Below are 26,972 nucleotides of genomic sequence, written 5' to 3' on the forward strand. Positions count from 1 at the left end.
TTTTAATTGGAATGTGTATAGAATTTTTTTAAATGTAAAATAAAAAATTTAAATTGGTGATGGAAGCTCTTTCATTTCATGGAAAACAAGAAAACAACCCACACTGGCATTATCCACCTGTGAAGCTGAATATATGGCTTTAGCTTCAGCCATACAGGAATGCATTTACTTGGAGCATTTACTCAATGGTATAGATAAATACCAGTACAATCAGACCAAAGTGTTTCAGGATAACACTGGTACTATTGCCCTAGCAAGAAATCCAGGAAACAGACAGAGCTGTAAACATATCGACATTAAGTATCATTTCATAAGGGAAACAGTAAAGAGTGGCAAGATAACTTTAGAATATTGCCCTACAGAGCTAATGGTAGCTGATTTAATGACAAAACCAGCCACCAAGTCAAAACTGAAGAGATTTGCTCAAGACATGTTTGGCACCTAAACATGTCTGTGAGAAACACAAAAACAAATATAAAAGACACAAAAGTGACAGATCGGTCAAGGAGGGGCAGGCATTAAAGTAGTTCAATGTAGACATGTTTGTTGTGATATGAACCAGAGGAAGTATAGAGTCTTGACGAACCGACCCTCGTGTCACTCTTTGGCAGACTGATCTTATTTTTGCAAACAGACTGAGTGGAGGGGATGACGGTCCATTAATGATTTCATAAAAGAGGCATAGCTTTGTATACTTAATGATGTACTCCCAGCTTAACAGTTTGTGTTTTTGTAAAATGTCACAGTGATGGTATCTTAATGGGTTTTTTATCCAGTACTTTAATTGTTTATTTGTGAAGTGACTCCAGAGGTTTTAATGCTGATTTGTTTGCCTGTAACCAGGTAGTGAGACAGTTTGTCATGTGGGATAAGATCATTGCATTCATGAACATTGTAGCAGCTTGCAGTGACAAATTTGCCCTAATAAATCTAAAATTAGACATTTTAAACTTAACACGGATACATACTTTTTGGATTTGAGATTTAAAATTGAATGTTATATCAATTAAAAAGCCAAGATATGCGAATCTTTCAACAACTTCTATTTTCTTTCCTTCCACAAAAACATCAGACAGAATATTTTCTGTTTTGGAAAAGAACATTGCAACTGTTTGTTTACATTGAACTTAAACTTGACTGTTCTAACCATTCTGCAACATGTCCCATCGTTTTTAGCGAGATTCTCTGCCACCTCAGATGTGTTTTTGCCATGTGCATAAATGACAGTATCATCAGCATACATCTGAATGAAGACATTTGAACAAACAGAAGGGAGGTCATTAATGTAGAAAGAGAAAAGTAGATGCGCTAGAATGGAACCTTGCGGAACACCTGTGAAGATATGGAGAGGAGGGGAATGATAATAATTTATCCTAACTGACTGAGATCTATTTGATAAATATGATTCCATCCATTTTATAGTTTTCAAAGAGAAATTGAATTTGTTTAGTTGAGTCAGTAGTTTTTTATTATTTATTGTGTCAAAAAATTTTTAGAGGTTGACAAAAACAGCCCCAACTACACCACCCTTATCTAATAGAAATTTTATGTTTTCTATGAAAAAGCATTTAGCTGTCTCTGCTGAGTGCTGAGCTCTTAAACCAAACTGCACTGGATGAATAACCCCTATTGTAACAGTAAAATATGTCCAACACAAGAGGCTTTCAGCTCTCATCTGTTTGCTTAGCGGTTGGACAGGACAAGTAAAAAAAAAAAGAAAAAGGGATTTTGGAAATTCAATGAATGTACATGCTATATTTCAAAGCTGTCATTAAAATTGCCCTAAGCTAATTAATTATAGCCTTAATCCTAGTCAGTTGTGACACTACCCTGACTTTTTTCCCTTCAGACAACTAAACTAAACTCACTGGTAGTACAGAGCTCCCTAATAAATAAGATCAACTATTTTTTTTATTTTAGCATCAAGCAAACAACTTCAGGATTTTCAGTGACCACATTCAGCTTAAAGCATTCACGCTTATCACATTATTGCAGGCAATCCAAGTAACCTTGTTTTGTATTGGTACACATGCTTGTCTCATTAAGTTGAGACTCGAGTGTTCTTTCTCACCAGCCTTTCCTAATATTCACCGTATGGGTCATTACCATGGCGCGTGGCAGTGGCTCAGGCGGCAAAGCAGGTCGTCCAATGATCGAAGGGTCAGTGGTTCGATCCCCGCTCCCCCCAGCCAGCTGTTGTTGTGTCTTTGGGCAAGACACTTCACCCTCCTTGCCTCCAGTGTGGCTCCACTGGTGTGTGGATGTGTATAAATGATCCCGGTGATGGTCAGAGCGGCTGTAGGCGCGAACTGGCAGCCACGCCTCTGTCAGTCTGCCCCAGGGCAGCTGAGGCTACAACCGTAGCTTACCATCACCAAGTATGAATGAGGAGTGAATGAATAATGGACACAATGTAAGAACTTTGAGCAACAAGAAAAAACGCAGATAAATTGAATCCATTATTATTATTATTATCATGATAAAGTGCTTTTGGTGTCCATTGCAGAATCACTCGGTCACCATAAAAAGTGGAGCAGAAAAAGTATACTGTGAATTGTTATTATAAGTGACTTATAAGATTTGCACACAAATCAGTACAATAATTTTTCTCTTAAAATTTTTCCTTCATTTTATACTTTTGTTTTCTTTGGATGTATTTTTAACGTCAGTGTGTGTAATAAGTGGTCCAATTATACCTAATCTTTAAAAAGTTTTACATAGTTTTACTGTTGCAAAACATTATTTTAGAAAATAAGGATTTCTGATCATGCATATTCTATTTTTGTTGGGTTAAAACAAACTCCAACATCTGAATAACTACATAATGAAAGAAAGACAACAGACCAAGGTACCTTTTATGAGGAGAGCGAACAGAGATTATACCCAGCAAACAATCTCTCTCCACTCTGGCGCATATTCTGTCGCCTCCTCTTTTATTAAGTTTGTTGGGTATTCCCTAATTTACATATGCGCTGAGCTCTAAGGAGGGGAAACAGAACACAGCTGCAGCGCAATCAGAAAACATTAATTACGACATGTCTGTCTTTTCACAGCCTTCCCACATCATCTTCAGACCTGCAAAGCCTTTTCTCACGGGTAACTGACACAGAGCGTCCTTCGATTCATTCTAGACACAGCTAACACACAAGTTGTCAGGAGGAGGCTGTAAAGACGCAAAGATAGGGGGTTTCACTCAGGGGTTTCACCTCCACCTTCCTGTGAAACAGAGTTGGACACACACACACACTTCTGCAAACATGATTATAACACCTATATAGCTATAATTCATAAAAGCAAATATGAGATAACTTATATATATTTTTCCAACAATTTTCATTTAACATTTTGCATGCTTCCATGTCAATTGGGGCTCACTGTGACTTTGAAAAACCCGCTAATTTTTTCAGTGACATCATAACCTGTTTAGACACCATAACCTTTGTTTAGTAATTTTATCATGTAACTAACTATCCACCCTGTTATATATTCCTGTTCTAAGAAAATAAGCATTTTATTTTCACAGGTTAGCAAACTCTGTATGTTTCATTTATGAAAAAGTTAGGTCCTAATAGTATTGGTTTAAATTTTTGATCAAATATCTTTGTTGTTAGATTGTATTTAGAAAGGAAAGTGAAATTCTGATTTTATAGAGAAATAAATTGTTTGCCTGAACTTTATTACTATCAAATACTTTTCTGATTAACTAAAAAAGAGTGTTGAGAAAGAGACTAAATAGCTTTTTGAAATATACATTTTATAATTATTATGGAATTTTAATCTACTTTGAAATAATCTATGACAGGGTTATTTTGTCATTTGTGTGTTTGTCAGCTTGCAGTTAACTTATAAAAAGTCTGACAGTTTGATCATCATACATTTCTAACAGCACAACATCTAATTGTTACAATAAATGTGAAGTTAAATTGAAATGTTCTGCTTTTTAGGGGAAATTGGGAAGTCTCAATGGCACCTTATATTGGTATTTAATCAAATATCCACTCTGTGAAAAAGTTCTTCATAAACATTATAACAGATATAATGTAGGAAACTGCAAAGACTTTGTTGATTATATCAGCCACTCTGCTCCAACATCCAGGCTTCTCATCTTCTGTCCTGCTGCTAAGCAGAGTTATGGATTTCCTCATTTCACTAAGCTCCTCAGAGACTCTTTCCAGGACAAGAGACACCTCAGACTGGGGATCGCTGCAACCCTGCAAACATGGTTGAACAGTCAAGTTGAATGAAAATTGCAACTTTCAAATAATTGTCTTTGAAATATAACAAAGTTCTAACCTCTTTAGGAAAAGACTCATCTTCTTCAGCAGTATCTTCAGCGGATGAACAGTGAATCCATTTCCTAATTCCTAATAAAATATTAGAACAATAAAACTTTGTTTAAAGCTAAGTCTCATTATATAAGCCAGACAAGTAGGTGGCAAATAAAAGACACGTTGATATTTAGGAATGAATAATCTCACCTGCAAAACAGCATTTGAGTGGACTGTGATTTTTCTTGACTTTACAAGTTTGGTCTTTGTCTATCAAATACCTTACAAAAATGGTTACCAAGAGGCTTAACAGCATCATGGTAAAGATCCACACGCAGAAGATGACTGAGAGGGACAGAATCAGTAAAATGAACATGAATCCCATGTTAACAAAGAAAATTTTGAAGCAAAATTGTCTTTACCCATAAGAGGAACGCTTCCTGTGGAAGGGGGCAGAATGTCATTGAGAAGAAACTGCATCAAAGTCACAGAAAGTAGAATTGTGACCTTGAAGCCAATCTTCTCGCCCCCAGTTTCTGACATCAGGAAGGAGGCAAAGTCCAGACAAACGAAGAAGAGAAGGGGCAGCAGTAAGTTTGCAACATATAGTATTGGATATCTTTCCATGGTGATCTGAAAGGACAAAACCTATAACTGTACTGCTCTTGACAAGAAACGTTTTTGTAAAATAGCATCCTTATAAATAAAATAATCATTCAAATAATTCAAATAGTCCTAAGGTTTTACAATATAGTGGCTACTTTAGAAATGCATGTTTCCTTTTTCTTTTTACTTTATCCAGATTTGTATCCCCTCTATATTTTGACAAAGACAAACTTAAGGCCCAAAACATTAAACCTTTTACAAAAAACATTTACATTTATTAAAGACAAAGTCAATTTGTTATCAAACAGTTTGTCTTCATCATACTAATGAAATCAGTATAAAACATTTTTATGTTTGAATTTAGAAAAACTTACAGTGTACACAATCTTTGTTTGATTGAAGCCAAAATAATCGACAGTTTCTGTGTTTGTTTCTGCCATTTCAAAATGCCAGTCCGACTCTGGCTGGAGGAATTTCAAAATCTCATAATGAGTCAACGTTTCGTTTCTGTTGTTGACCAACAGTAGTTCTTCATCTGAGGGCAAGCAAAATAGATCAAAACCAATAGTAAGGTATCATGGTAAAGAAAAATGCAAGTAAAATGTGTTACAGTGGCTTGCAAAAGTTTTATTTTATTCACCTTTATTTAACCAGGATAAAAAAATAATTGAGATTAAAAATCTCTTTTGCAAGAGCGTCCATGAGGGAGGGAGGTAGGGAGGGAGGGAGGGAGGGAGGGAGGGAGGGAGGGTTTGCATTTGTTTTCTTGTTTGAATCCCTTTTTTTTCTTTTGCTGTGATGGCGGTTATTATATGCAGCGTTTATTTTATATTTTCATTTCCTTTTTTGTTTTGTTTGCAATTGCTACTATTTTTTTGCTCCCTTTTTTTATTCATTTTTTGCCACAATGTCGGTTGTCTGCCACAGCACTAAACACTCAAGACTGGAGTGAAGATTCACCTTCCAGCTGGACAACCACCCTAAACATAAAGCCAAGGCTACATTGGAATGGTTGGAAAACATTTTCATGTGTTGGAATAGCCCAATTAAAGTCCAGACCTAAATGTATTTAAGAACAAATGCTCTCCATCTAATCTGACTTAACTTCAATTATTGTGCAAGGAAGAATGGGCAAAGATTTCAGTCTCTAGATGTGCAACGCTGGTAGAGACATACACCAAAAGTCTTGAAGCTGTGAATGTAGCAAAAGGGGGTTCCACGAAGTATTTACTTAGGGGGTCACCCTCCACTTTTCAGTTTTTATTTGTAAAAACATGAATTCAAGTAACATTTTCTTTCTACTTCACAATTGTATGCCACTTTGTGTTGGTCTATTGCATAAATTCCAATGAAAAAGATTCATGTGTGAGAAATGTGAGAAAATGTGGAAGAGTTCAGGGTGTATGAATTCTTTTTGCAAGCCAATGTAATTAATTGATTAATGCTACACATGCTGAAAACAAAAATCTGTTCTGTGCTTACCAGAATGCATGATAGATTTGAAGGAGATTTTGCAGACCTGATAGTCAAATGGGAATCTGTAAAAGTCCATCTTGCAGGTGATATCCACCACTTGACCATTTCTATATTCAATCCAGCCATCATGTCTGATATTAAGAAGAGAACTTGGGGCGGTTTTATCGCAGTCTGTCCTGTACCACACAAGAAATACATGAATTCCATTATCAGGAAAGTGCCCTTGATTTTATTTATGGGTGCACAGGTATTGCTGTTTTGAATAGGGCTCTTACATCATAAAGGTGCCATAAAATATAAGATTGAAGAACAAAAAGGTTATTAAGATTTAGTTTCCAAAAAAGACAAGTCAAGCTTCTTAATATGGTCTATGCCAGCTAGAAATCAACTTTTTGTCTATGAAACAATTTGAAGTAAATTATATCTGTTTGTAAAAATGAGAACAAAAACTTCAAACTACTTTGCATGTGTGGTTCCGGGGGCGTGCCTCCTCAGTGACTACTCCACACCCGCTCCTCATCATCTCGTCACCTGCAGCTCATCACAGGGACTATTTATTCTGAGATGGAGCCTTCGGCAAATTCCAGATTATTGTGCCAGCCCGTTTACTTGCCTCCCTGCCTATTAGAAAACTCCGCCAGTCTGCTCATCTGCCGGCCTGTTCTCCTCTCCTCCATTCATCTCCTCTGCCTCATAAGAATAAAACTCTGTACGCCACTCTGTTTTTGTGTCCGTGCTTGGATTCCGCAAAACAGTTTGCAACATTTAATGGGGAGCATGCACTATGGTTTGGTTCACAAAACATTTAAAATAATTTAAACTTTTTTTAAATTTAAATGTTACTTTAAGCCCTGCCCCCCCCCCCCCCCTTTCGTCAACAACACAAACATTTAAAAGTGAGAGGGACAAGTATTATTTAACAGTAGCCCTTCAGTGGCTTTCAAAAGATTTAATAAAAGTAGAAATTGTTTGGATTTATTTGCTCAGTTATTTCTCCCATGACCTCTTCTTGAACCTGTAATAACAACTAATGAAGGATAAGAACAAGAATAATAGTTGTGGTTGTAACTGATTCTGAGAGCTTGCAAATAAAACTGTGCATTTTAAACTTACATTTCTTCAATTGTCAGATCTGGTTTCCATAAAAGTTTTGCGGGAACTAAAATATGCGTCTGTTCACAAAATTGATCTGGATTCCAGTGAATGTGCTCGTTGTTCCACCTCTACAGAAGATAAACAAACATGGAAGTTATACATGAGAGAAACATGACGAAAATGAATAAAATGACAATATCAAAACCAAATGTTTCAAACTCACCCAATAAACCCAAATGTAAGAAACAAGCGTCTGGTCCGCCTCTTTCTATGAGCACAGAATGTTTTTCATCAGCACAAATAATACAAAAATTGCTTTTTTTTGATTGAAAGATTTTATAGTCAACTGATTAAATTACAATTAAATTACATTTAGAGCTTTAATTCACCATCTCTTTATAGATATTTAACATTTTGCATTTCTTTTATGATTGAAAGATGAGAACAAGGAGAAGAAACTTTGAATAAAATGCATGAAGTTAAAGCGGACATGTTACGTCTCCTTGCCAGTAACCGCCCTGCAGCATGCGCTGTACAAAAGTAACAAGTAAAAAGTGTTGTTCCCCACGTTGAAAATTAGTAATCTAAATATAAAGTTTTATTAAGTTAACTGTTCTGATAAGTATTGTGAAGCGCAGTACGTTTATCTTTCACTTGTTTTGACCTGTCCTCAAAGTTTCTGGCCTATCACTGAAGTGATCTTTAGTCACGTGGTTTTGTTTAAAATCTTTGGTCCGTAACAGAATGGTCTGCTTGATGCCAGTCTTTAATTCAGATCAAACGCAAGGATCAGGATTCAAATTTAGGGGACTCGATCCAGAACAAATGATTTTTCCATTTTGATTGCCCCCTTAAAGATTCATTAAGCTGGCACCCCTCCTCTCTACACCTTCTATGGGCCTGACAACCCAGAGACCTGCAACACCCATATCATGGTTCTAAGCAATCACCCTACGAGGAGTCCAACAGAGAGTAAAGTTTATCATCCTCAGTGTATTTAAGTATCTGGTGTTCAGCTCAGAATTGTCAAATCCGCATGTGTCAATCATCAAGCCTTTGTTTCCTGCATTTTCGGACCCTATACCACTTCATGATACTTGCAGATCTGGTCCACATTGGTAATACCTCCTTTTTAGATCTTCCTTCCCAATTCACTTGTCTGTTTCTTCTGCCTGTCTTACCAATGACAAGTTATTTGGTGAACCAACCACAAGTGTAGGAAGTGGTAATCGAAAATTGAAAATCTAAAACATTTGAATTGCGGGGGGGTATTCGTGGTTTTTATTTATATAGTTGATTTGTTGATGTCTTTGATTATTTTTTTATTTCTTTCATGGAGTATCTGAAGCAAATACACTCTGATTCACCGTCGCCTTTCACAAAAGTTATTATTAGGGTTCATTTTAGGGTTCATTTTATTACCTAATACATCTGAGCCACAGGTGTTTCTATAAGAATTTTAACCAAAAATGAATAGTTTCAACAACTTACCACATCTAGAATGACAAAAATGTCCATTTCCATGTAAACCAATGTCACATGATGGTGGTCTTTAACAGGTCGGCCCATAGTGTATTTTACATTGTTTTCCCTTAAATCAAACTTCTTTAAAATAGACTCCCAGCTGCACTCAAATACAAAAGCTCCAACTTGAGTTTCTGAAACAAAATGAAGACACATTGTATTTAGTGAGGATTAGTTACAGTAAAAATAATACATGTTTAGATTGGATGCTCTAAAACAGTGTTTTTCAACCAGTGGGAGATGGTCAAGTGTGCCGTGGGAAATTGCCCTCATTCACTGATCTAGAATCATTTACCATCTCCAGGATATCAGCTCTTTGTTCATCCAAACAAGCCCTGATATAACATTGAGAAATTAGGAATATGAAAGATCGTAAAATACTTTTTCTTTGTGTTTATTTGATTCTATTAAAGACATTTTGATAAGAATGACCGCGAGTACCGCGATTTAGCTGCAACTAAAGCTGTTTTCTGAAAAGTCCCACCCCTTTAACTGTCTCCACCAATCATTCTTGAAGGCTTAATCACATATCATCACTCTGACCAATCAGAAGTGGTTTAAGCCTTCACTTCCTTGTTCCGATTCGGCTGATAAAGTCTCTCAGTTCTAACAAAAATACAAGCTAAAGCTCATCTTTAGCGGTGTAGCTTTCCACAGAATCCGGTGTCAGACCGTGGAACAAGTAAACAAAACCATGACGCTCAGAGAGGCGATCTCCGGCCGTTTGCAGACTACATCTCCCATTATGCATAGGGTTAAAGGGACAGCATCTCAGCGCACAATGCAAACTGCAAAAAAACAGGCAACAAGTTTCTTTCACAGGTAGATGTTAAGCAAAAGATGTGCGCCTGTCCACAGACACATTCTGACACACTGAAATACAAACAGACATTTTTAGTTGGAAAAATGTTCAGACACATGCATATTGACCTTTACACAGTACAAATACAAAGCAGCTCACATGCATAAAAGCAATCGCATGTCAAGCATATATCATTCCTGCACAAGTACAAATACCTTAGTGGTGTAAAAATGAGTGGGTACCGGTGCTTAGTTGTTTGTGTTCTACTGTGGACAATGAGGTTAGAATTTAAAACAACCACTGTTGGAGCCCCCAGCCCGAAGAGCAGAGGAGAAAAGAGAGCACAAGCCCCACAACAATCCTCCCACCATGCCCCGGACCCAGCCCCATCTACCCGAGTCTTCTCACTCCCAGTCAAGGGTCCCACCACCACCCAGGAGTTCTAAGCAACCAACCACCCCACAAAGAGTCCAACAGAGAGCAAAGGCAGGGGCAAATTTCTCCCACCCAGGAGGAGGGTGCCAGCGAGACATGGGGATTAGAGCCTGACATTTTCTCAGGAATCCCACGGATCACAGGATTCCCAGAGAGATTCCCGTGGGACGGAAGTCGTCTCTAATCATGCAACCAGGATGGGGAAAATTTATTCCAGGAGCAGGAACTAACCAATAGAAATGATGAGAAAAAAAAGAAAAAGCATTGGAACCATTTTGCCGTTTTTTGATAATGTGTATACAATATAACTCAATTGAAAAATAACTACATTAACAATAATTCTTAATTCTTACTGTTAGACGACAATGCTAACCGATACGCTATGGTGTAGAAAAAAATGTAGAAACAGGGATTCTACAGCTGCTCTGAAACAAGATGGGAGCAGCTACAGTTAGATTTGATGTTTTACATGATGACTAAATAAAGACAAAAATATAAGGGAGCAGGATAGGAGTGGCATCAATTTGAAGGGGAGTGATAATGAGATTACCAAGAGAGATATGGGATAGAATAATTTATTAAACCTTGGTCTGGTAGCGGTATGAGATAGGATTACTCTCTGTGGGAGTGGGATCGTCATGATACGAACACGAGACGGACCCAGATGCTGTAACCCGGAAGGAGGAGGCGGGTAAATGCTTTGGTAAGTAAATGAGATTTATTTTTGCAGGTCCAAAGGGTCTTGATGTATTGCGAGGCTGGGGTTCTGGCAGAGCTGTAGCTGATGCGAGGCCGGAGGTCCGGATGAGGTTTCAGAGTTCGTGGCGTAGCCGGAGTTGGATCGAGTGGCGTGACTGTGGTTGTTGATCGTGGCGTTGCTGGATTTTTTGAGGAGCGGTGTAGCTTCAGGGTGTTCAGGAGAATCGCTTCTGCTCGAGGTGGTGGTTGACTCAGGTGACTCTCGTGGCATGAGATTCCTGAAGCATAACAAAACAAGATTAGCAGAAGGTACAAGGCAAGGAGGCCAGACGTAGAGCTCAAGGAGACTAGGCACCATCGGGTTAACGAACTGGCGAAGAATGCTGGAGCTAGGTCTCCTTATGTAGCACAGGTGGTTGATGAGGTGAGTACTCACAGCTGGTGAGTCAGGAGCAGTGCAGGGGGGAGAAAAACTGACAGAGGCACCATGACAGGGATAGGACAGGGGGAAGATTCATTCCGATGTCATCCTCTAATGGGGATCCGTGACAAGAGTGGTAAGCATGGACTCAACAGTCTCCTTTGAAATTGGAAAAAATAAAGAGGCCCAAAGCATGAACGCAAGGACCAAAACATGCACCACAAGGACATGGCCACCCCCAGACTAAGATGTGGTATGAGTCCCAACTCATGGTATAGCCAGAGATCCCAGGGATGCCCCTATTTACGTGGAAAGAGGACCGCCAGACCAGGAAGTCAATGACCTAGGCACCACGCTGAGTGGCTGGCCCCCTTCATAAGGGATGGGATAGGGGTCAGAAGATCAATGGTCATCACCCTACTTGTGTAAAGTATGTGTATGTGTGTGTATAGCGTGTTGGTGTGGGTAGTGTGTGTGTATTAAAAAGGTGTTGTTAAAATTGATGGATAGAGTACTGTGAGGACACCTCATGTTTCTTGGTAGTGCGATTAAATCCAAGAGGGTAGGGGCTGCAGAGGAAGGAAGAACTGCAAAGTATTCCAACCTACCAGGTGTGTAGCAAATTGACCCCCTTTTCCTGAGACCCTCATAAATTGTGCGTTCGGACTGTTGGAAAATATAATCTGTCGCTTTGAGATTACTTTCCTTGTTGCATGTTCAATAAAGTCGAGAAGAAGAAAACCACGGGATTCGGCCGGATTAAGTTTAACAAATTTATTCCCTAACAATATTTCTAAAAACAGAGTAAAAACAGATCGATCTGGGTGTCCAAAATCAAGGCCTGCAATACGCAAGAGGTTACATTCCGAATTCACATGCAGCTTGTCTGGAGACACAGGAAAGTTCCTTGAGTTCAGACTTTTAAGCATGTGGTCAGAACATCCTCCCCCGGGAGCAAGATGGCCGCCGAATCTCCGCCTCTGGTCGCTAGTGATTGGCTGACAGAGGAGCCCGCCTTCTTCCTTCAGCCCATCCTTAGAATCACAGCATCTGGTCTCTGGGGGGGAACCTCACAGATAGACACGGTACGGAATCCCCATGGGTGGCAGGAACTGTCACCGCAGGAAGTCGATCCTAGAGCTTTGTTCTTCACACGGGAGCAGATGCCTGTGGCGGTTCCCAGGGATTGAGATGATTGATTTATGATCCAAGTCAGACCTACAACCAAATGGCCCCAGAAGATCAAAGACCGTTTTCTCCCGAAGGGGGTTGGAGGTTGGAGCTGCATTCCTGAAACCTCTTTACATATGCAATTATCAGGAAGTCCCTTTTAATTGAAATGACTGAAACCCACACACAGTAAACCAGAAAGAAAACCTTCAATGAAATAAAATGAAGATAAAAACCTAGGAGAAATGAGAACCACAAAAAATAAATTCCTTCAGGACCAGAATGCATTGCGTATGAGCCACAATGCATTGGGTTTGAATTATCGAAAATGGCGGACAGTTGCGCAAGGAAGACAACCGAAACATGTAAGTATATTAAAAAATATCAAGTATCTGTTGTAAAATATATTTGTAAATATGTAATATGGCATGTGTAATATGTTATATTCCTAAATTGACAACCTACATTGTTTTGAAGAGCATCAATGTCGGCAATGCTAAGGCTAACGCGAAAGTTTTCCGAAAGATGGCGGAGTGAGTGGCGGTGTTTGAGCCAGGGTCTGAAAGAGAAACCGAATTTTGTGTCCAATTAGGAATTGTGGTGAGACCAACCATCCCCAGAAGAGTCAGAAAATCAATATTAAGAAAATAGAAAGAAAAAAACCTGATAACTTCAAGATATATTTTTCACATTTTTTTTTTCTCCATTGCTTGAAGAATGGCTAACCCAAGGCAAGCTAACGCTAGGGACCATGATTATGACCTCCGGGCTCTTGAAGACAGTTGTGAGGAAGAAGAAACAGCAAAAAGAGCAAGCAGTTAATGAGGATGTGAATGACCCGATCTGCTTAAACAGTCCAAACCCAAAAAGAATGAAGAAATGAGGAGCCACGAAAAACAAGATGGCGCTGGTAATGCTAGCCTCGCTCACGCCATGCAGGCCATTCTAACCAGATTTGACGGCCTTGATTCACGTGTGGATAAAATCCAAACAGCTCTGAAAAGATTTGACGACTTGGAAAAGAAATTGGAAGGCATAGAGAATCGCATGGATGGGATTGGAAGATCTACAAAAGAGAACAAAGAAAATATTGTGAAGCTGCAAGAACGTGTGGCGCATCTCTTATTAGAAAAGAAAGAGTTGAGAGAGAAATGTCTGGAGAGCGAAAGATATAAGAGAAGATGGGACCTGCGGCTGATGGAGGTGCCTGAGAAAGACAACGAAAACACCAGAGAGGTCGTCTGTTACTGCAAGAAACCTACTCAGGTCCAGCAGATGAAGTATTTTGGAAACAACAATGGGGAGATACAGTCCTTTACTCACACGGCACGAGCCGCTCAGCAGGAGTCATGATTCTGTTTAACAGGTTTTCAAGGAAGTTAATAAGGCATCTTGGAGATAGAGAAGGCCACTGGTTGTTAGCAGCTACTGAAATAAATGAGAAAGTCATTATTGTGCTGACTTTACATGGGTACAATAACAAATTACAAAATAAGACTATGTTGGAAAAACTTGCTAAGGTTTTGGTGGAATGGAAAATTTCTCATGCATCAGATAAACTAATTATTGGAGGAGACTTTAACATTGCTTCAAACCCGTGGCTTGTTAGATTACCAGTTAAAGGACAACAACCAGAACACAATGATGTCATCAGAAACTTCTGTTTGTCAACAAACACATTTGATTACTGGAGATTAAAAAAAACCACTTCTATAACCTCTACATGGATTTGTGCTTCAAACAATAACCAGCGATCAAGAATAGATTATTGGCTTATTTCTCAACCTTTATCTGCAGATGTAGAAAACCGTGAAATGGAACCGTCCCCACTTACTGACCATTGTTTAATCAGCCTTTCCCTAAAACTGTGCAAAAATACACACCCATTTCACAACACGTGGAAATTTAACAATAAACTTACTAAATTATATATCTATTAAGGAGATCAAATCTCTATGTTTGAAAGTCAAGGGAATGAAAATGACAAACAAAGCGAAGTGGGAATGGTTTAAATTAGAAAGCAAACGTATAGCAGGTGAAATTGGCAAAGATTTTGTAAAAAATAGGAAAATAAAGAAAAGGGAAATTGTCAGAAATATGAATATTTTATGCAACAAGGCTGATCCTTCAGAGGAAGATCTGGCCGAGTTAAACATGCTCCAAAAACAACTTGATGAGATTTATTCAGAAGAAGCAAACGGTGCGTTTATACGATCCAGAGCTAAGTGGATTGAAGAGGGAGAAAAAAACACAACATACTTCTATGGATTAGAAAAATGTAGACAAACAAAAAAACAATTAGGTAAAATAAACAAAAATGGAAGGTTAATTGAACACCCAGAGCAAATAAAATCTGAAATATTTTCATATTACTCAACTTCATATAACGAAAATTTCAGCCAAGAAAATTGCGACACATTTTTTACCCAAATTAAAGAACACATCCAAAAGATAGAAGACGATGATAAAATTAGTTTAGAAGAAGATGTAACTATATCAGAAATTGAAATTGCATTGAAAAATATGAGTAATGGCAAATCACCAGGAATAGATGGACTGACTGCAGAATTTTTAAAGTTTTTCTGGCAGGACATTAAAGATTTAATGATTAATGCTTTCAAAGATTGTATCCATGAAGGTTGCCTAACACCATCTATGAAAACTGGACTTAACCTTACTCCCTAAACCAAATAAGGACTTGACAAATTAGATAATTGGAGGCCCATCACCCTGCTGTGTAATGATTATAAACCATTGGCACTAGTTTATGCAAACAGGATTAAACTGGTTCTAGACAAAGTAGTGGATAGTTTTCAATCTGCCTTTATAAAAGGAAGAAACATACATAATGATGTTAGATTAATTCTGGACATGATGGATTATCAATCTATGCTAGAAACAGAAATTCTCCTTTTATTTATTGACTATTTCAAAGCCTTTGATTCTGTAGAACATAACTTTTTATTTCAAACGTTGGAACATTTTGGATTTGGAAAAGAAATTTGCTCAATTATAAGAATGTTCTGTACTGAAATTTACAGTTACATCACTGTTAACTCAGAATTAAAACCCAGAATAAATGTAACATGTGGAATAAGGCAGGATGTCCAATATCACCAAAAATTTTCATTTTATGTACTCAACTCCTAGCATACTTAATTCTGAACAACCCTAATTTTCAAGGTATTAAAGTTTTTGATTTTGAGTTCCGCCTTTGCCAGTTTGCAGATGACACAGTATTTTTTCTAAAAGACAAAACCATGGTAACGAAAGCCCTGCAAATTATTTCCATTTTCTCAAAAGCTTCTGGTCTTCGACTAAACTTACAAAAATGTGAATTACTCCCCCTGTACTCTTGTCTGGAAAAAGAAATGTTTTCAATCCCAGTAAAACACGATGTGAAATATTTAGGAATTACATTAATTAGAGATGAAAAAGAAAGAGAATTAAAAAAACGTAATGGAAAAAATTAACCAAATGCAGAAATCATTAAATCATTCGTTAATCAGAGATGTAAAAATTTTTGAAATAAATTTGTTGTCGAAATCAGAAGGAATTTCAAAATTAATATATCCATGCCAATCTCTACATTAACCCAAAGAATGTCAAAAAAATTAACTCAGTTATTTATAAATTTATTTGGAGAAATAAGACCCATTACATCAGAAAATCTCAACTAATTAAGGAATATAAGTTGGGAGGTATTAAGACGACTTATTTTGAATCAATGGTTGGAATCTTTAGAATAAAATGGTTCAAAGACTTTGTGGCTAATCCTCACTCAATATGGTTTCATATTCCCAAAGACATCTTCAAAAAAGTAGGTGGATTAGATTTTTTGCTGAGATGTGACTTTGAAATTTCCAAACTTCCTATAAAGATTTCAGAGTTTCACAAACAAGTACTTTTCCAATGGAATATGATATTTAGTCACAATTTCACCCCTCACTGCGCCACCCTGTGGAACAACAGAGTAATTACCACAAACAGGAAGACAATCTTACATCAGAATTGGTTTGACCACAAGATCCTTTTTGTAAGTGATATTCTTGATTCAAATGGAGAAATTCTTCAGTTAAGAGACTTCAAAAGTAAATATGATTTTTCAGTCAGACAACTCTTGCAGTGAGAAATATTTATTTCACATACTTAATTTTCACATTCTTTAAGTTGGCATTCACATCTATTTCGTTTGGCATAAGGCTCCGTTCAATTCCATGAGATAACTTCCATAAAACTTTCGGGTAACAAAACCCTCTTAACGGAGCCCACAGGTGGAAGCCGGGGAGGAGGGAGGGGCGAAGAATGAGCGCTGAAGGTAAGAAAGAGAATGAACAACTGTGCACCTGGGCTTAAATAGGACGCTGAGCAGGTGAGTTAATGGACTGAACCGCCCTAGGGGTGTAACCTGTAAAATACTGCCGAGTGCCTGCCTGAAATTACGACAAGTCGCTTCTTGAATGCACCACCAAGGAATTCCAGAAAACCTGCAGAGCAATTCCAATTGCTTTAATACATTTAATAAAAAATACAATATTGTCTTCCTATGTTCAAATTAAACTACCAAATTTAGTAATAGGAGAAATAAAACTTAGTGAAAAAAATGTGATAATAAATACCTAAACAAATCCTTTGAAGGTAAATTATACCATGTCTTTAATAGAAAAGTGAAATATAAAATAACTGAGACACCTGTCACATCAGGTGCTCAACTATGAAAATTCCTAAAATGGCCAGTGGTCCCCAAAATTAAAGAAATGCAGTTCAAAATTAAAAACAATTACTACCCATTGGCAGAGACGTTGAGGAGTAGATTTGGCTTTGAGGTGGATTTCTGTCATGTAGCCCCAGAAACAACCCAACACCTGTTTTTTTCATGTCCAGTGATCCAAAGATTCTGGCAAGATTTTCATAACTGGCTTAGTCAAAAACTTTACAACATACAATTCACAGAAAAAGATATTTTGTTTTATAACAGTAAGTTGCCAAAAGAGACAACAAACTTAGTGAATATCCTCCTGAATTTGGGAAAATATGATATTCATAAGAAAAAGTGGAAAAAAGATCAGGCAAATTTCCTGTGTTTTAAAAATGAAGTCAAATTGTATTTATCCTCATTGAAATGTATTCACAACTCAAATCCTTTCATTGATGATATTTGTAAATCTGCTACAGAATGGTTACAAATCTAGGGTCTAGATTGTTGTTTGCCTTGTTTCTTAATTTATGCTGAAAGTTTTTTATATTTTTTATATATGTGTATATTCTTGTTTTGTTTTTGTTTTTTTATCTTTGATTTTGAGAAGAGCTATGCCTTGCATCTTTGTGTGGTTGTGTCTGCGAGAGTTTTGTAATGTTTATATTTCAATAAAAAAACAAAAAAAAGCTAACGCGAATTAGCGCAGAAGGATAAAAACAAATGCTGTTGATATCACATCAAAAAGCAGTGACTTCTAACCGTAGTCATAAGTTATTAACACATGTTTTAAATGTGTTTGTGTTGGAACAGACGAAGATGAGGAAAATCTGATCCATCTGTTGATGGAAAAAGATAGCCTGTTTGTTTTCAGACAAACGTGTGCCGGATCAGTGATCACACTTGATCAGGTTTGTCTTCGTTTATCATTAAACTATTAATCGTTGTCATATTGGGGTAAAGGTTTTTGTTGAAAGAGCTAGAGAAGAGGAAGGGAGGAAGAGCGACAGGAGAGTCTGTTAAGCTTACTTGAGTTGAAAATATTGTTCAAAAAATGTAACGTCATCGTTGGGTTCCCTGTAGGGTGTCAGCAGGGTGATGGGATGTGCAATGCAGAGATGCCCACCATCACCCAAAAGGATCCTTCAGGTGGGTATGTTTGATTTACATAAATTGGGCTTTTACGTAGAACCCGAATATCCGGTCTTGTGTCGGACCGATCGTCAGTGTAGAGGGCCAGGACAGAAACCTTTATGTTGGCAAAGCAGTAGAGACGTGGAACACCCTGTAAAATGCAACATTAATTATTTCATTGGGGAAATTAAATCTCATTTATTGAATGTTTCTATTTATTTTGATGTCTTACATTTTAGTTTATGAAGTATTTATCTTCTTTCTCTTTCGGCTTTTCCCATCAGGGGTCGCCACAGCGAATGATCCTTTTCCACCTCACTCTATCATGAACATCTTCTACCCTAACATTAGCCAACTTCATGTCCTCTGTTAAGACATCCATGTATCTCCTCTTTGGTCGTCCTCTTGCCCTCCGGCCAGGCAGCTCCATCTCCAACATCCTTCTACCAATATATCCACTGTCCCTCCTCTGAACATGTCCAAACCATCTCAGTCTGGCTTCTCTGACTTTGTCGCTAACACAGGCAACATGAGCCGTCCCTCTGATGTACTCGTTCCTTATCCTGTCTAACCTGGTCACTCCTAAGGAGAACCTCAACATCTTCATCTCCGCTACCTCCATCTCAGCCTCTTGTCTCTGTCTCACTGCTACCGTCTCTAACCCATAGAGCAGAGCTGGTCTCACCACTGTCTTGTACACCTTTCCTTTGAGTCTTGCTGGCACTCTTCTGTCACACAACACTCCTGACACTTTCCTCCAACCGCTCCAACCTGCCTGCACTCGCCTCTTCACCTCTTTTCCACACTCCCCATCACACTGAACTGTTGACCCCAAGTACTTAAACTCCTGCACCTTCTTCACCTCAGCCCCCTGTAACCTAACGCTTCTACCTTGATCCCTCTCGTTCAGACACATGTATTCTGTCTTACTACGACTGACCTTCATGCCTCTTCTTTCCAGAGCAAACCTCCACCTCTCTAGCTGTTCCTCCACCTGCTCTCTACTCTCACTGCAAATTACAATGTCATCCGCAAACATCATTGTCCAGTTTATGAAGTATTTATGAATGCTGGAAAATCTCATGGTTTTTTTGGGTGGGTTTTTGGATTTTCATATAAATTTTTTTAAATGAAAATATTTTTGTTTAAAACAAGTGATATGGTTTGAGTCTGAATAAAAAATACTAAACTTTGATGTAATTAGACTATACAATTCATAATCAATTGTTAAAAAAGAATGTTAAACTCTTACCCAACAGATTGTGTAACATTGAGCACAATTAGTTACAAATGCTTAAATTTAACTAAAAAACAAACAAACTTTAAGTTTAACTCACAAGTTGTTTATGTCTGGTCAGGGCATCCAGAGGAAATCTTCTGAGACGTCTGCTTCTCCTCCTTGCAGCCACGTGATGCTGAATCTCTGCTTGTTTTCGGTTTGATCTCACGAAAAACGGTTGAATTATTGCCAGGAACACGGACAGATTCATATTCAAAGCCATTTTCAGTAAGGTAGAAGAGAAAACTACAGAAAAAAATGCCTCCTCGCAACAGCCCGTAAATCGTTCAGCGGCACAAAAATAAAAAATAAATTTTGCCATGGACTTAAAAACTTGGGGGTTTATTTCTACATTAAATCAACACCAATTTGTTTGTAATTTTTTTAGTTATAAATCAGCCACATTTTCCATGATCGGAACACAGCAGATTCATAAATAGTCTTCGTAAAATGTTCATATTTATTATGTTTTTACTTTGACAAATAGGTGTCATTCTCCGCGTTAAATAGAAGTAGTCCGCCTCCAGACCAGGTGGTGGCGGTAATGCGCCACTTTGTTTTCGTGTCAAGCTTCATATGAACAACACCCGAAAGAAACTAGTAGTAAGCATGGGTGTCCGAATTGCTTTTAAAATCATGGGAACTATATAGTGCCGCACTATATAGGGTTTTAGTAGTTAGGGATTAGGGTAGGAATTCTGACACGACCTTACCAAGTTTTGGTATTCAAAAATATTATTTATTCCATGTTGCACTGTGAATTCCTGGAATGTTAAAAGCTTTTATCAATTATTATACTGTGTAGGAGTGTTATGCCCATTGCTGTATGCAGTTAAAGCTGTTTAAAGCCAATAAAACAGTGTGCAAACCTTCCACCAGCCCACACTGTGTGGTTCAACAGTCAATCAGTACCTGCGTATACATAAACACAAGTAATTGGATTGAAGCCTGATCAGACTAAAAATGCTTCATGTAAACATTCCATTAGAAATGCAACGCGATCACACTCATTCGAATCAAAATTTCTTTTAGACCAAAATGGTTGAATTAGGCCGCAACCGTGTTTGTTCACAATAAAATTCCACTTCTTCTTCAATAGTAGTTTCTGGTATTTTAGATAGTTCTGCGCACGTCAAAATTATTTATTCCGAATGAACCCGTAATGGATGACAATGTTTGTTATAATTGGATAAATTTTTTCAGGGCCCATGTACACAGTTCAGTTCTAATCTGATTGTGATCAAACTGCGCATGTATGCTATCAACCTTCATCTTTTGTTTTGTTGTGGGAAGTAGTGTAGCCAGATTACTGACAGAAAAAACCCACAAACCATGGAAAGAGCATGCAAATTAAACATAATTCTTAAAAATAATATTTAATAAGCCATTGAAAGCCACAAAGAGCACCAGCCCAAAATGAGTGCACCTGAAAGCTCAAAGGCTGTGGTGGCTAAAAGGGAGGAACACTTTCCAGTTCTTCTGATCAACACACATTAAAAATGCAAACAAAAATATACTTCTTCTCCCTTCTCACTTCTCATTAAACTGTTCAGAACTGGCTTCCTAAAGCGTAATGGGAGAAAATAACCCAAAGAAAAGAAAATGTTATCATTAAATAAAAAAACCTGTGGCAAACTGTGGATGACTAATACAAATAAAACAACCTTAATGGTAATAGAGAAAAGGTCTTTAAAAACAACATACTTTACATTTTTGGTATGTCATTACACAGAAAAATGATGCCTTGTTTCTACTCGGTGCTATGGTATGGTCCAGTCCAGACCAGTCTGTTATTTTGAGTTTTTCTGTTGTGAAATGGAGCCATTAAGCCAGATCGAATCACACCATTTTTTTGCCGCCGTCGGTTGTAGGTCCATAGAGATGAAAAGGACCAGTTATGGCAAAGGAACTTTGGGAACCTGTTGATTGGCTGAAGGTCATTAAAGAAACATACATAAGAAAGCTCCAAGAAAGCATCTCTATTCTTTTTTGCCACCCACAGTCTTCTCTCAAAAAAACGTAAATGCTTTGCATGTACAAAGTACTAAAAGCCAAGTAAAGAATGAGCTGCTGAATGACCCCCCATTGTTGTTGTTAGCTTCACCCCGCATGCGCCATGACGGTTCAACTTTGAGTGGAAACGCTGACCTGAATTGCCTGGACCATTCTGAACCTGACTGGACTAGACCGGACCATACAGCACAGTGGAAACGAGGCTCTGTAGAACCGGAAAGATAATTAGGGAAGGACCTGATGTGTTTGTTTCATCTTTACCCAGAACTAAATCAGATGTCCTGTTAGATGCGAACTGGTTATCTTCAGGATCATAAAGGTTTGGATTTGATGTTGTTCCCCCTGAAAAAAAAGACAAAAAAAATTACAGATGAGAGTAGTTTTTAGTGCTATCATACGATTATTTTTGGGGCATTTATCACTCCCGCCTCACCCGCAAAGCCATCAGGATTGCAGGGGACCCCTCACACCCATCCCAGAGACACTGCAGCCTGCTGCTATCAGGGAGGAGACTGCAAAGTCTCCTGGCCAGAACCAGCAGGTTCAAGCACAGTTTCCTCCTTCAGGTGGTAAGGAAACTCAACTCCCTCCCTACCCTATCCCCTCTGCCCCCTCCACTCCCTGCTACAAACTCACAGTGAGAAACTTTCACTCCTGTTCAGAACATCATCTTCACCAAAAACTACCATCCCCGAAAAGGGCGACTTATAGTCCGGAAAATACGGTACTTTTCTTAGCCCTGTTGTCCCTTTAAACTGAACAATTGTCATTTTTATCAGAATCAGAATCAGAAAAAGCTTTATTGCCAGGTTCAGTAGAACGCACTTTACAGAACGAGGAATTTGACTTGGTGTATAGTGCACTTAAGAATAAGTTAAAAATTAAGTTAACAACAACAACAACAACAGACTAAATACAGTGGAGAGAGGTGGATGCAGAATATATACAGTAGAGTAGGGTGAAATAAAGTGGGAGCGCAGGTGGGCTGGGATGGTGGGGCCTGTAAGTGGCAGCGATAGACCTTTGGTGGTGGGGGGGGGGGGTCAGCTGGGGGGAGTTGGGGTGCTGTTCAGCAGGCTGACTGCAGTGGGGAAGAAGCTGTATTGCATTTCTTTTTTTTTCTTTTTTTTTTAACTTGTCCTGTCCAACAGCTGGGCAGGCAGATGAGAGCTGAGGGCCTCTTGTGTTGGACATATTTTACTTTAACAACAGGGGTTATTAATCTTCAGACAAACCAAAGGTATGTCTGGATAAACCCCTTTTGTAATTGAGGCCAAACTTTATTATTTCAACCATGTTTGAAAATCTTTGGTGTTGGACCGGACGGAAAAGGAAAGAGGGGAAGAAGAGAGAGGGATGTTAGAGAGAGGGGGGGGTTCGGAGGGTGATAATAGGAGGGGAGGGGGATAAGACAATGAAGCAGCATAAAGCAACAAGTTTACTGGTTGTTTATTATTACAGTAAGGTTCAAATGTAGTACAAAAAGGGCGGGGCCTGTCCACACACACACTCAAATATTATCAACACACCTGTTAGCTGCAAAAATGTCCACATGTCAACATGTACACAAAACAGATAGTGTTCACACAAGCATACTTATGCCTTAAAACCAACTAGTGTGAAATATTTCATTCATTCTATCATGCAAACTATTAGTGCAAAGGTGAGCTAACACCTGTGCTCAGGTGAGTGTTTATGTTCTTCTAAAATGGATGGAGGAATGTGTAAAGAAGGAAGGAGAGTGCCCAGCCATCCCCACACCAAGACCTCCGCCGCAGCAGCAGCGACAGCTGGAACCCCCCCAACGCCACACGGGAGCAGGCAGGGAACAACCGCCCCCCGGGCGACCAAATCCGCCACCCAGGCCAGGGCCAGAAGCTGTATTGCATTTCTGAATCTATGAAATCATTGGAAAATAGAATATTATGTTTTTAGCCTTTAAGATCTTACTGTAAAAAAAGGTTTGCTGATTCTCTGAGTCACTTAACATTCTCTTAACACTTAACATACCTCATACATCAAATTGACCCAGGAACATCATCTCTGTTCCACACAAATGAACATAACAGGAGGGTTAACAATGTATTTATTTCAATTATTTCTAATATAAGTCGCTGCGGAGTGTAAGTCGCACCCCTTGCCAAACTATGAAAAAAAGGGCGACTTATAGTCCGGAAAATACGGTACTTTTCTTAGCCCTGTTGTCCCTTTAAACTGCCACTTTAACCATCCCATTGCTCTTTTGCACTGTTTAGAATGCTGTTATTCTTCCTATTATTACTGTTGTTTATCTATTTTATTTTAATTTATTTTATTATTTCATAAGTTGATTACACTGTGGGGCAAGAGGAAAGTAATTTCATATGTGCTGTATGTCTTGTGTATGCAGCATATTTGACAATAAAGTTGACTTTGACTTAAGGTGTTTTTGATTAAAATGTGCAGTAAAGTTCTCCTACAAAGTACCCTGGATCAATAAGTAATCTTTGCAGCAACTTCAACCCAACTCTTTAGTTAAATGCTTCCTTTTAAATTGCAACAACAAAGGTTTTTTAAAAATACATAAACTTTCTTTTGTTCCAACAATAATCTGAGAATTGCAAAACAATGTGAGGATTACAAAAATCAAAGTCTGCTCATAAATCCTTGCTTGGATTGCACCTCTGAGATGCTGAGATAAACATCTGTCAAATTCAAAACCTTTCTTGAACTCTACATGCAAACATGATTGAGATGCCGTCTTACCTGTAAAGACAAAAAGAAAAAACAAGGCTTGAATCATCATGGTTGCAGGAGATCAGCACTCATCTCTGTTCACTCTGCTCTGTATTAAGCTTTCCATTCATCCTTTCAAATTGATATGCCTCTGATGGAGGGAGGAGGGAGAAGAACAAACCACAAAAGACCTTTAATGACTATGATACTGCAGAAAGGTTTAGATTAAAAGCTCGATCAATAAATGTCAGTAAAAAGCTGAGATAGAGACAAAACAGGTCAGCAAACTTAAAAGCCATGGGTTTTCAGAAACAGTTTTCAAATTTAGACACTGATTAAGTATATAATAATACAGTGGTTTTTTAAAAATTAGAAACATTGCAAAATGTTTTTTGCTTGCTGTTCGGTTTCAGATGATTTTTTTTTAAACTTGTCCTGTCCAACAGCTGGGCAGACAAATGAGAGCTGAAGGCCTCTTGTGTTGGACATATTTTACTTTAACAACAGGGGTTTTGAATCTTCAGACACACCAGAGGTATGTCTGAATGAGAAACATCTAAAATATTTGAGCAGAGCTTTCAGCAGCATTCTGACTCTTTGCCTCTGATCTTATCAGAACAACACAGTGTTTGTACTGTACTTGTGCTGAGAAAAGGAAAAACTAGAGGAAAAGGTTGAACTGTTCATCTCATTAATGCACACGGACAAGTTCAAGACTAAATATATTTTTGTTTGTGTGGGTGTGAGAAAATGATAACACAATATTTTCTATTGTAGGTAAACTAGTAAAATAAAAAAAGAAATATAAAATAATAATATTTTTTCCTTATGCTAAAGACACAAGGCACATAATTTACATTCAAGAATAAGTTGAATGCGGGTTCTTGAACTCGCTTTTAGTTTATAGTGTTCACAGTGGACTGTTGCTACCCGATACTAGCTCACGTACCTGTAGAGGCCTGGTGCAAAATGTCAAAGTGGAGCAAATCTCTCTAATCTTGTTCTAGGCATTTTCTTTCACATTCCCATTTCAGTATATGAAAGAGTTGTTGCCAATAACTTCGGCCAGGCACAAACCACAATTATTAATTTTTCTGTCATGATACATTTTCAAATGGTTTGCATTTCCGTGAAATCTGAGTCCCTGATTTGTCAAAGTTCAACTGGTTTAACCTTTAACGCATGTTCAATGGATGCGAGTTTTGTACATAGAGCCCAAAAACGGACTTCAAATCTAACGTAGTGGCGCATGAGACTTTCGAATGCAGAAAGAAACTCACAGTGCGGAGGTACACATTCTTACTTTGAATTTTCTTTTGAAGTGGTCACTTGAAAGCACATACTGAAAGATCCATGCTTCATTTTCAATGCCCTCATTGATGTGAGGAGGTTTTTGCCCAAAAGCTCCCCATACCGAGTCAAGGGAGATTTTCAGTCAAATTGTGTGCTTGTGTTTTGTAGAATACAGTTCTTGACCATGGTGTCCTTAAACTGCGTTCACACCAAACACGTTTCGCGTGGCAGAGGTGGCCAGTTTCAGTGTTAAGTCAATACAGACGCTATCTGAGGTCCTGCCACACAGTTTTATTGGTGGTCTGGCAGCAAATTGATTTGAGCGGTACAATTTGGGTGGCAAATATTTGTTCAAATCTTCAAATATTTGAACTCGGGTGAGGTTGCCGCAGCGTGTCAACCTATCCAGGACTCAACTCTGAGCATGTGATATTTTCAGTTACAGCGGGTAGAATACACATCCAATTGATTGATCCAATAGTTCTCCTTCTGAACTTCCCTTTATTTTCTCAACCTGCTGTATCCCTTTCGGGGCAACAGGGTTTCAGGAACCCATCCCGGCTACTGTTGGCCGAAGGTGGGTACACCCTAGACAGTCTGTTCACAGGGCGGTTGGAGCTGGAGCAATCACGATCAATATGCTGGCTCCTGGGAGGAGAGCTGGCAGCCAGAAAGAGACCCGCTGTGGGATGGGGAGGCAGCCTGATCCTGTCTCCCGAACTTTATGATATTTTTCTTATTTTCATCAAGACAATAAAAGAAAAAAGGTCCCCTGATTTTACTCTTGTTTTTATTTTTCTCTTCTCTGGTTAATGTGGCACAGCAAGCCTTTAAACACAGAAGAAGTGCTCATGTTTCAGACACAGCAGCAGGAGTGAAGCTCTCTGTACTGGGAGAATCTCTGAATGATTTCATGAACCCAAACATGGAGACTTGATTACCAATGTTTTTGTAGAGGTCTTCATAATAAATAAATCTGTTTTCTCAACATCATCTGTTTCTTCCATCCTTTGTAAATGAGATATACTCAGACATGTAGTGATCAGTGATATGGTGCCTCTGTCAGACCCTTCCCTCTTCCTCTCCGCTTCGCTCCTGATTCAGCCCAGCTGCGACCACTTACCTCATCTCATCACCTGCCTTCATAAGGAGCTGCAGGATCAGATTTCTTCGCCAGTCCGTTGCCCCTGATGGTGCATATTTGGTCTCCAAGTCAAGTTTTTTTTTCTCTCGTTACGCCAAGCCTGCGCCTAATCTCTCTGTCTACTCACCCCCAGGAATCCTTAGCCACAAGTGGTCACCTGAATCAGCCTCAGCCCGGAACCCTCATTCTGCCTACTCTGGAC

The 26,972-nt window shown here is 38.6% G+C and overlaps 1 protein-coding gene across 2 annotated transcripts; it reads right to left on the reverse strand.

Annotated features, from left to right (window-relative positions):
- Positions 1-2,849: 2,849 nt before the first annotated feature.
- LOC101162975 (5-hydroxytryptamine receptor 3A-like) lies at positions 2,850-25,387 on the reverse strand. 2 transcript variants are annotated; one of them, XM_078938131.1, is made up of 12 exons: positions 24,364-25,387; positions 19,664-21,960; positions 18,222-18,477; positions 8,937-9,103; positions 7,669-7,713; positions 7,464-7,573; positions 6,357-6,526; positions 5,249-5,409; positions 4,691-4,901; positions 4,479-4,613; positions 4,294-4,364; positions 2,850-4,211 (listed from the first exon to the last, which is right to left on the reverse strand). In XM_078938131.1, exons 3-12 carry the CDS (start codon positions 18,256-18,258, stop codon positions 3,984-3,986), a joined length of 1,335 nt encoding a protein of 444 aa, XP_078794257.1. In that variant the 5' UTR covers positions 18,259-18,477; positions 19,664-21,960; positions 24,364-25,387; the 3' UTR covers positions 2,850-3,983. The 2 variants fall into 2 exon arrangements, with proteins under 2 accessions (XP_078794257.1, XP_023805423.2); XM_023949655.2 differs by lacking the exons at positions 19,664-21,960; positions 24,364-25,387 and adding an exon at positions 18,559-19,647.
- Positions 25,388-26,972: the final 1,585 nt, after the last annotated feature.

Source organism: Oryzias latipes, chromosome 19, assembly GCF_053564925.1.
Source record: "Oryzias latipes strain Hd-rR chromosome 19, Olatipes_Hd-rR_3.1".
In the NCBI taxonomy this organism is placed as follows: Eukaryota; Metazoa; Chordata; class Actinopteri; order Beloniformes; family Adrianichthyidae; genus Oryzias; species Oryzias latipes.

Coding starts and splice junctions, on each gene's coding strand:
- LOC101162975 (XM_078938131.1), bottom strand. CDS start 18,258: ATGACGTTACATTTTTTGAACAATATTTTCAACTCAA. Junction 9,104..18,221: donor GAACAATATTTTCAACTCAA/GTAAGCTTAACA, acceptor ATTTTGTTTCAG/AAACTCAAGTTGGAGCTTTT. Junction 4,902..5,248: donor AAACAAAGATTGTGTACACT/GTAAGTTTTTCT, acceptor TTGTCCTTTCAG/ATCACCATGGAAAGATATCC.